The following is an 11,191-nucleotide window of genomic DNA, read 5'->3' as shown; positions in this document are numbered from 1 at the left end:
ATCTCGCTAATGGGAGCATATACATTGGCAAATGATTTATCCTAAGGATTTATGTCTTCAGTGAGACCAGCGACATATCACCAGAGAAATCAACGACAAACCGCCAGCGAGACCAACGGTTTCGAAGAACTTTGCTGCCAAATGATTCGCATCCTACCGCAAGAAGATATGCGGTATTATGACCCTGCCACAGAAAAAATGTGGTCATAGTTCATGGTTGATAAGAAGAACTTAAGAAATTTTATGAATTTAAGATGATAAGTATAATTTGAAATTATGATGAATTGAAATTTTATACATGATTGATAGTGTGATGAATTAAATTATGAATTCATAAATTTACATATTTATTTTGTTATTATCAGTAAACCGATATGTACAGTATTATTACTTGATTTATTCAGATAAAGGTATGCACTGCTTACTGAACTATTTAGCTCATGATGAGTTTTATATTTTTGTTTACAAATCCAGAAAATTAGCATGATATGGGATTTCAGTTGGGAGAGCGAATAGAGATGGAGTTAGCTCATTTGATTTAGGATTTTCTCAGAATTGATGCAAGACTTTTATTTTAAGTATTAACTTTGTCAGATAATTATTTTTCTTTTTAACACTGAGTTTTGATTTATTATTTGAACTAAGATTTGATCATTAAAAAAATTAAAATTTATTCAGCTTTATGTGTATGGTATCATGATGAAATGTCTTGCATGTTTATGAGAAAAGTTTCTTATGAATATGTGGCGGTTGCCATGACCTTCGACTCACAATCTCGGATCGGGGGCGTGATAATAGTAATAAGGGGCATGTTTGACAAAGATTGCAAGATACGTTCTTGTAATCTCATTATATGGAGGGAGAATATTGTTTTGAGTATGATGGTTCTTGCTTTGATTTCTTAATCTTTAGTGAAAGGCAGGCGTGCCCCTCTTTAATAGGTTTGGCCACTTAATACACAATCCATCAACATTATTATATGGTTATAGTTTTAACCTCGGACAGAAGACCAGGCCACTGTGAGGGTAGTATAGAAATCTCTTTGGAAAAAAAAAATGTAGCTGCATTTCGCATCATTGTCAATTTTTCAAAAACGCACAGAAATAGAAATTTTATTTCGTTTTCTACAGATTTCTGATAGCAAAAAATATGTGTTTGATTCCCTCAATTTTGTTTTAAAAAACAACAAGGGTCAGCGACATGGCTGGTGATGAGAGGGAGAGAAAATGGGTCACCAATTATTGCCGATCAACTTGCAGCAAGTGGGTCACCAATTAGCCCAATTAATTTGTTGGGATATACTTGTCTGAAAAATATCATCTATTCCAGTCCTCTACTCAGACTTAACGTGCCATGGTCCTGTTTCAATTGAAAAATTCCATGTACTAATCAGTGAAGAGATTTTCTTTGGTGAGCAGGACGGTACTATTGAACAGCCTACCGCATTTGCTATGCAACATTTTGATGGTTGACATTGAATTAGATAAGCCAACCTTCCAACCAACAACATTGGCCCAATCTTGCAACATTAATACTGTTCTTAGCCAGGGTACCACATACAGTGGCAGTCATTTAACGGGGGCCAGCAACAATATTGTACACAACATCAATGTCATCGCATGACAAACTCCGTAATAGCAAACCCATTTGTCAAAATTGTGGAAATTTTGGATAGGGCAATGATTTCTCAATTTATTGTCCTAACAAATTTTATGGCAATGCTGGTATTGATAATAGTTTTTTTTATTTCTATCGCTTAATGATAACGTTCTTTATGTTGATCAAATGAAGATAAGAAAGAGAGAAAATATGTATTTATAGACATGGAGAAAGGACGAGTGACTTATTAGGCTTAATATATATGGATATTTGTGATCTAATGTCAACTCAGATCAGAGATGGTTACTCCTACTTCATCACATTTATTGATGATTTATCAAGGTTTGGGTATGTGTATTTAATGAAATATAAATCTGAAGTCTTTGATAAGTTTAAAGAGTACCAAAGAATAGTTGAGAAACAAACTGATAAGAGTATTAAAACTCTTCGATCTAATCGAGAAGAAGAATTCTTAACCAATGAGTTTTTTGATTATCATAAAGATAATAGTATTCTCTCATGAGGCAAGGATTTGCGATGCACTCCTCTTTCTCATTTTTCCTTTCTTTGTCTTGCTCCCCCTTAATCAATATTTTCTTTTTCTTTTATTTCCTCTCCTTCTTTTTTTCATCCTCATGAGTCTTGAGGCATATATTGAGGTGAGCTTCCTTCTCTTCTTGGGAGCTTGATTCTTCTTTTTGATTTGCTCTCTCATAAGTTATTTCTAATTTCTCCCAAACTTCATTTGATGAAATACGAGAAGAAATTAGATTGAATTTATTTTATGTTTAATGAACAATAAGGCATATTCATAGCCTTGACATTTATTTGAATCATATTTTTATCATTAATCAGTGCATTGGATGTGTGTGAACCATTTACTATAATCTTCCATAAATTATAATCATGTGCTTGTATGAAGATTTTTATTCTAGATTTTCAATAGATATAATTTGATCCATTAAATAGTGGTGGTCTATCTATAGAATATCCTTTATTAAATAAGAATTTTATTTAGATTGACATGATCTTTAATCTTAGACTGCTAGATCAACAATAAATAGCAGAGTACTCGCTTTGATACCACATGTCGCCCAGAAAGTAGCAACTCAAGAGAGAGGGTGAATTGGGTTATTTAAAAATTTTAACTAAATTAACAATCTAAAATAATTATATGTTTCTAAATAAACCAATTTGAAGTGATTGTGATGTAAATGATTTAAACAGCAGCGGATTTAAGATATATAAAAGCTATGCAAGAATTTAAAGGCTAATTTAAGCAAATAATAAAGCAAGTAAAGTAAGAATCAAAAGTACAACACAAACAAATAAAGTTTTATAGTGGTTCAGTCCAACCTGCATCTACATCCATTCTCCAAGAGCCTCCTTGAAAATTCTACTATAATTCTCTTGATTACAATATATTTGTTTTAATCAGGCTCATAAATAAATTCAACTGATTTTTCGAGATTACTAACCACAGCCTTATACTTATTATTTTTTGAGCTCACAATCAATCTAATTGATTTTCTAGGATCATCAACCAAAATCTTACAATATTCAATTTCGGGCTTGAATGGACCTAATCCCTGAGTTTCTTTTTTTCAAAGAAACTTGTATAGAAAATAAAATACAAGAATATAAATTTCAGCATAAATAAAAAATAAAAATATAAACTCTTTAAAGCTCGGAGAAGTGGCTATGGAATTGCTCTTTTGAAGTTTGACTTTTCTTCAATTGATGCTTGAGAGGATGCTTATGAAGTTGAAGATGACTTTTCTTCAATTGACTCTTAAAAGCTCTTTGATCAATGCGCAAATTCCTCTCTTTTCTCTCTTTTCAATGATATTCAATGTTCCATTCAAGAAATGATGTTTTCTCTTTCAAATCCTCTTAATCTTACTTTCCAATTGATTCTCCAACTTTTAATAGGCTTGATAATAACTGGAGAAAGAATTTTGACCGTTAGAGTCTTTAGAATAGCCGTTAGACCCAAAAACTAGCCGTTAGAGAAGTTCAGAAAAATTAATCGTTATGTTGTCTCTGTATCACGAGTCGACTCGATTTTCTTTGGAGTCAGCTTAATTTCATTTCGAGTCAGCTTAGTCTTAGACCGCAGAAATTATTTTTTATCCTGCGATTGAAGTCGGCTCATCTCAGAAAGGAATCGACTCATCTGCATGCCAGAACTATATGCCTGTGTCAAAATATGCCAGAGTGAACTCCTTCACTCCATGAGTCGACTCGAAGATCTGAACTTGGATTTTTTTTACTTGAATCATTTCCAAACTTAATCTTTCTTATCCCAAATGCTTTTAAAGGATATTGGCTTCTTCCAAATTTGTGAGAACTTATTCTTTTAGGCACTTTGGCTTGACATATTGAGAGAATTTTTTCATAGATAATTTCTTCATTGTGAGTACTTAAAAAATCCTATATTTACTCTTGAAATACATGATTAGTACCATAATTATTTAATATTTTGTAATCATCAAAATTAATTATAAGATCAACATGATGAATTATATTACCCATTTCAATCCAATTCTCCTTCGTCTATAGTTTTTCCTAATGTTTCTCTCGATGAATGGCTGGCATTTTTGCCACCTATCATCCTTCTATGGGGATCTCTTTGCATGCCTCTCAGGTAGAGTCATCCAGTGCCACCAACTGCACCCATCTTCTATCTTTACATCCAACCATGACATCAATACCTTTGTCGCACCTTCACTTATCCCAACAGTTGCTAAAGTCTAACATCTCAAGCCCAGCAACCCGCTAATGCTAAATCGAACCCAAAAAATCACTCCAATAGTTCTACCACTACCCCTAACACATCCCCATTGTTTCAGCCAGTCCCAACTACTCCTGCTTGTACTCATCCAATAACGACAAGATCATAATCTACTATTGTCAAGCCAAATCTGTGATATGCTCCACTTAAGGTTCCATTGGCAGCGCATCCCATGGAACCTACCTACTGTACACAGGCATCAAAATCAGTTGACTGGCTTTTGGTATGGATGTTGAATTCATTGCCTTGCAACGAACTTGGACATAGACCTTTTATTGGTCCTTACCAACCTAGCATGTCTTTCAAGTCGCATTTGTACAACAAAATCTTAGTCCATATGCCATCAACTTCAAGGTGACAAAAATTTTCCTTGAAGATGAATCGCCAATAGCCGATTATCTCAAGGTACACTTGTTGAACCTTCTTCGCCGTTGGCTGCTTAAGACATTATTGTCTCAACTCCTGAAAAGCATGTCCGACCTAAGCTTTTCGGAGAGGATATTCATATAAAAAAATGTTGTATTCTCTACAGAACAATATGCATTGATGATTAGCACCTTTACATTCCACCAAATTTATTTCCTTGCTTACTGTGAAGGAAGCATAAGTCCATAAAATCTTACAGTTGATTTATAGCTTTAATAATCCTGTCAACATTATTTTATCCATTTATACAGAAAAAATCTGATGTATTCTTAGTGAAAAAATATGAACAAGATCAACAAACTTTACACTGCACCATGAAATCAAACTCTCCTTAACCTCTTGTCTAAATATTTATTTTTCCCTTTTTTAAGTTCATCTTAAGATGTTAAAACCCGACAAATAATTCATCTTCAACTTTGGATCAAGAAGAGAAAAAAAAAGTTGGACTAACCACAGTAGCAATATATATACTTTTTCTATCCAATGAATATTGTTTCATTGATTTTCTACTAAATTAATTCGAGACACATTGCACAGCTAAGCTTGCTTCCTAGTAATACAAGTGAGAAATGGATGACTACAGTCCCATTGAATGGATTTGTGGAATTCTAGCATCTTAAATTGCACTTCTTTATTTGATACTTCAAACCAACAACGTGGTTTCATGCCATTTGGGTCTTTTAGCTTGCCAACTCCATTTATTCCAAGAAAACTTAAAAAAATTAGTACATTAATATAAATCTAAGGAGCCCTTAGATCAAAGAAGTAAACAAATAAATCTTATCAGATATGGAACCCCCTAAAAAAATTGAATCTTATCAGATGGAAGAGAAGACCTGAGCTCCCACAGGGAGATCAGGGCCGCATACCAAAAGAAACTCACCAAACATGTTTCAAATCGACATGTGCCCCAACAAAAAGTTTTCAGAGAACGCCGTGAACTGGCCAGTGACCATCATAATAGTTATAATGACCACTATTATTTCCATATTTTGCTCCAAACAAGATTATTCAGAATTAAGCAGTGGAATAATAGTAACATTTTTCTTATATTTAATTAATACAAAATTTAGAACTAAAAAATTATTTATTGAGACAAATATTGCAAATACGGGTTCCACCACACACATCATTACCTGGGCATTTACCAATCAGTTTACCGGTCTTCTGCGGCAATTAAGGATCGGTACGGTTTATGGACAGGTAAGCAATGATGGTCATGAACCGCTGAACTACCATACAGCACATGCTACCAACTAGCCATGTTGTTGCTTAGATTAACATCTCCGTCAACATTTAGGAAGTCAATTGATAGTTGTTAGCCTATAATTTAAGTCATCACAGTATCAGGATGGTGCTAATTGGGTAGTATCTAATCACCCCCAAATTAATCTTTCCAATCCAACATGTCCCCTATGAAGTTTTAATCCCAAGATACCCCCTCGGCATAAGAAATAGCATTACTTGATCAAGAAGACAGAATTTTTTCCGTTTTCCTCTTATAACCTTTTTTAATTAAAACCTTCATGCCAATTTCAAAAAACGCTTCCCAATTGATAATATCTTAGCGTATGCTTCCATGGATAGAATTGCTTATTCAAAAAAGGAGAGAAAAAAAAAGAGCCAAGTAAACCACAATCCAAGGCCCTAAGTAGTTAAGATTTTCAAGTACCCAACAATAGTGAGATGCAGCACCATTTCAACCGTAACGAATTGGGTGCCACGCATCGGCACAAGAAAAGCATGCAGGCAAGCTGCGTTCATTTATCAGATTAATTCAGAAAAGAAGGCACTCATATATAAAACATATACCAAAGTCATAAACACCTCCATTCTTCATACATAAATGGTCTACTTAAACTTGCAACATATATTTGATAAACCTTTTCAGGATGAAGTATATATCCCAGCAATGACTGAAATTACTGAGTATATCCCTTGATAGCTTCACTCGAGATCTAGTTGGCCAAATAATATGGTGCTCTGTAGAAGTATCCAACAAGTCGAGAGTAAGAAAGATTGAACATCCAAGTAGTGAGGTACATATCAATAAACAGGAAAGTATCAAGCAAAAAACGGTAATCAAGAGAACTGGAGGATGTTATACCATTCTGAAACAATTCGTTGGCCGAAGCGCCTCTCTCTTTGTTGGAAAGAGCATAGAGCCTCAATGTACTCAGGCTCTCCGAAGTCAGGCCACAGTGTCTTTGTAAAGAAAAGCTCAGTGTACGCAGACTGCCACAGCAAGAAGTTGCTCAATCTCTGCTCACCACTCGTCCTGATAAGTAGATCAGGGCAAGGGAACTTGGTACTATAATTCGTTTCCAGTTCTTGCTCAATTAGAGACTCGGTAATATCTGCCGAGTCCAGCAAACCATGCTGCACCTTCCACGCAATCTTTTGACATGCTTGTGTTATATCCCTTCGTCCGCTATAGCTTATTGCAATGTTGAATTCAAGCCGTGAGTTGGTCTTCGTCTTCTCTTGTGCCTCTTTGGCTACCTCTTGCAGAGAATTTGGGAAACTTGAGGAATCGCCAATTATGCGTAGCCGAATACCCTCGCTGTCAATAACAAGCAGTGTAGTTCATGTTGTTCTTGAAAGTAGCATTTCGATTTTAGCCCTTTAAATATAGGCACGGGGTCCTCTGCCACTCACATTTTAAGAAACATGGGATGATGGATTTAGATAGGGTAGTTTTTCTTATTTAATCTAAAACCAATACAGAGTAAAGGCTGCAGTCATGGATGACATAATCATAGAAAATCTGCCTTTCTTTCCTTTTCTTTTCTTCCTCTTTTTCAGGAGTAAGAGGGGGCTAATCCCCACCTTGTATACTCACCCCACAACTTTACGGCTGACTCCTACTAGAATTGAGCCTGAGATTCATTATTCAAGTGGCAAGAAACGATGCTATTTGAGCAAGTGCTTGGTGATGCCATATATCGTTATTGTAAAAATTTTCTGCTAGCACTCAATTTACATTTCTATCTTGAAAGAATCAGATTTCCTACATTTAGAATCATATATTGTTATTGTAAATATGCTTATGTTTGTTTGTGTTACGTATAGATGAAAACAATCTCATGTGACATTTGAAAGAAAACTCTATTTGAGAAGGAGGTGCAAGTAAGGGCAACCTTCCAATTACTGTTGTCCAAATTCTGCTGCCAGCATCCACGAAATACATTTTTTTTTTTGAAAACACAAGTACTGGAAGCTTAGTTGAAAATCAATTTTCTTAAATCCATATCAGGAATTTTACCAATTCAACTACTCGACATCCTCTAATCAGGTACAATTAAGCTGTGATATTTAAATCTAATATAAAATCTGTACCTACAGTTAACTACAACAGCGTGGGGGTGACCGTTCAGTTGCATTAAAATTTCCTTTTGCCCCATGGTAATGGGATTGGTGAGCTTGGTAAAAAATTGTGCAATGCATGTGCAACGGTTAAGCTTGGTAAAAAATTGTGCCAAATCCTGATTAGACTTACCTAGATCTGGGCCTGAGCTTCTCCTGCAGGCTCTGGTGCAAAACAAGAGAGAGGGGAAGATAGAGCATAGGGAGAGAGGTTGCAACCTGAAAAAGCATGAAGAAGATGCTCTAGGAGTTTTGTTCTAGAGATGTTGGAACCCTAGAAACCTAAAAATTGGAAAAAAAAAAAAAAACTAGGGTCTCAAGTTTCACTGGAGAAAAGAAATTATCGAGGAAAAACAAATTGGGGACTTTCATATTTGCTTTTCATTGTTTGCTCTAAGTCTTTGATAGATGTTGGTGTAATTAGAAAGTTTATCAAGCTTTAAATAGGACATCCAGACTCTTTTGATTGTCAGAATAATCGATTGAATTTGCCCGATCTCTTATGTGGCTTTGATCCAAGCTTAAGCGGCCACCTGTAATAGCATGGAGGAGTCGAGGAGGAGGGGGGCGGGGGGGAAGGGAGGGAGGGAGAGAGAGGCATGGCGTAATGGCGTGGGGTGGTTTGGAGGCTGTTGAGCAAGAGTAGCAAGAGAACAGGTGGGATGGACGGGAGAGGGTTTGGTTTGGGTGGATCAAGTTGGATTTGTTGTCTAGGTTGGATTAGGTTAAAGATTTGGGTCATGTTGACTTTAACAATCAGGCATGGTTCAGGCACTATTCCTAACACACAAAGACTAGAAATTGCTAACAAATTATGGGATACAGTTGCTTCACATGGTCACTTTAATTATGGCCAATGGATTATGATCATTTTTGGGCTTGTGGGCAACCCTCCCTTTAACACCTCTCGCGGATCCATGGTTCCCTACTATTAAAAGAAGGGAGGAAATGGAGGGGGGACATGGCCTTCATGAATTGAAGCCTTATGAACATAGGGAGTTTTCCTGTAATAGTACAATAAATGGTGCATACATATTTCTTTACAATTGATATTAAAATTTATAATAAAAAATTCATATTTATCTATAAATGTTCAAAATAATAATATAGCCATTCTAGCTTCTGACAAATAATATACGATACTAGAAAAAGTTTATCCCATCATCTGCATCAAGATTTTCCTTTGGACCAATATCTTGGCTTGGATCTTGCTTCTTACATATGCCATGTATATGATGGACCCTATATAATTGATCCTTCTAATTATCATGATCAAGATTTTTAAATCTATATAAAAAATTAACTATATGATTGAGCTCTACTCTTATACAAGGAATAAGCCTCCAAGTTTGTTATAAAGGTTGAAATATTTTTTTTAAAAAAAAATATTCAAGCCATACCTACCTCAGAAAACACTCAATGTTCTCTTTGAGACAGCCTTCAATCATCATCATCAGAAAATCAACCTCTACCTGCAAAGAAATAGAAATATATAGAATTAAGCTATAAGTAAATTAGAGACTTTGTATGGTAGAGTGGGAGGAGAAAGAGGAGTGTAAGGAATCCAGATATTTTACATTGCATGATTTGCAATGTAGAGAGTAATGAATGAATGCTCAAATAGCAATCATCTTACTCATCTTGAAAACGGAGGGCTTTTGCTAATCTTGGAAACTCAGAGCGTCTCTTTGGGGTGCTAAAGATGTAGGATTTTTGAGATGAGCAAGAATCCGCTGTTTTTTGAGATGAGCAAGAGTCCGCTATTTTTGAGATGAGTTATCTCTGTAGTACAAAATATATACTACATAGAATCTGGATACTAAGTAACAAACCTTAGGTCGGTGCCAGTTCTCAAAAGAGAAGGCATAAACGGTGAGAACCTGAATCCCCCATCGACAAGATAGCTTGACCATCTCTTCGAGGGACCTATAACCAGCCTCATGGCCCGCCCATGTTGGCAGTCCCTTCATCCTTGCCCACCTAGAATTGCCGTCCATGATCACGGCCACATGTTTCGGCAGTAGCTCCCATCGCAGGCTTGACGGTAGTTGCTCAACACCATTACCTCCATTTCTTGCACTTTCCTTCTCCCCTTTCTCTTCTCTTTCATTGTATATTTTGGCCATTTCAATTACTTGTAGAGGAAAGTTGGAGTGGTGTCGAGAAGAAGATAGGGATTGGGTAGGATTGATAGCACAGAAAGGGATGTGAAGTGGATTGGCTTGCCACTGGTAGCAAATGGTATCAATGGTGCACATTATAAAGGGTCATGAAAGCATTGCCGGATATGAAATAGATCTCCATGGGATGCAAGCCTGCTTTTAGTGGGAGCCGCTAGTGGCAACCTAAACTAATTCCAATAAAGAAATGACATGGTTCTAGCATTAGTATTTTGTCAGTTTCTCTTTCTCTGCAAACTACTTTTATGCCTTAACTTTATTCCAGATACGTACTTGTTACTATAACAGCAATAAAAATAGGTGAAGAAACATCATTTTCTGATGGGAGCTTCTGGAGATTTAGATCTTCATCCTAGATTTTTTTAGAACTGCCAACAAATTATGGTATACAACTACTTCACATGGTCGTTTTAATTATGGCTGACATATGATGGCCATTTTTAAGCTTGTCGACGATCCTTTCTCTAACTCCTCCAATGGTTTCCTGGTCCCCTACTACTAAAGAAGGGAGGGGGGGGGGGGGGGGGGGGGGGGAGGGTGTGTTGGTTGGGGAGGGGGAATAAATGGGTAGATAGTGTTTGAGCCCTACCATGCTATGGGTCATGGCCCTCATGAATTGGAGCCTCATAAACACACAGAATTTTTTGGTAATAGTATAATAAATGATGCATACATGTTATTTAAAATTGATATTAAAATTTATCATTTAAAAATTTATATTTATCTATAAATATTTAAAATATCAACTAGCATCTATTATTCATATTGTATAATATAGTCATTCTAAGTTCTAACAAATAACAGTTGTTACTAAAAAAAGTTAATC

At 35.8% G+C, this 11,191-nt stretch overlaps 1 protein-coding gene across 2 annotated transcripts; it reads right to left on the bottom strand.

Annotated features, from left to right (window-relative positions):
- Positions 1-6,522: 6,522 nt before the first annotated feature.
- On the bottom strand, positions 6,523-10,533 carry LOC105036103 (uncharacterized). Of its 2 annotated transcripts, XM_010911845.4 has the most exons (4): positions 10,018-10,523; positions 9,590-9,657; positions 6,927-7,382; positions 6,523-6,802 (listed from the first exon to the last, which is right to left on the bottom strand). In XM_010911845.4, coding segments are annotated over exons 1-4 (951 nt in total). In that variant the 5' UTR covers positions 10,444-10,523; the 3' UTR covers positions 6,523-6,801. The 2 variants fall into 2 exon arrangements, with proteins under 2 accessions (XP_010910147.1, XP_073107418.1); XM_073251317.1 differs by lacking the exon at positions 6,523-6,802 and having other exon boundaries at positions 7,254-8,404; positions 10,018-10,533.
- Positions 10,534-11,191: the final 658 nt, after the last annotated feature.

The sequence above is a fragment of the Elaeis guineensis genome, chromosome 2, assembly GCF_000442705.2.
Source record: "Elaeis guineensis isolate ETL-2024a chromosome 2, EG11, whole genome shotgun sequence".
NCBI classification, from domain to species: domain Eukaryota; kingdom Viridiplantae; phylum Streptophyta; class Magnoliopsida; order Arecales; family Arecaceae; genus Elaeis; species Elaeis guineensis.
The sequence above is the reverse complement of the archived record's forward strand: the minus strand, read 5'-3'. Positions and strand labels throughout refer to the sequence as shown.

Excerpts from the sequence above, each read along its gene's own strand:
- LOC105036103 (XM_010911845.4), bottom strand. The coding sequence starts at position 10,443 with ATGTGCACCATTGATACCATTTGCTACCAGTGGCAAGCCAATCCACTT. Across the intron at positions 9,658-10,017 it reads AGAACTGGCACCGACCTAAG|GTAGAGGTTGATTTTCTGAT; the intron begins GTTTGTTACTTA and ends ATTTCTTTGCAG. Across the intron at positions 7,383-9,589 it reads AACATTGAGTGTTTTCTGAG|CGAGGGTATTCGGCTACGCA; the intron begins GTAGGTATGGCT and ends TGTTATTGACAG.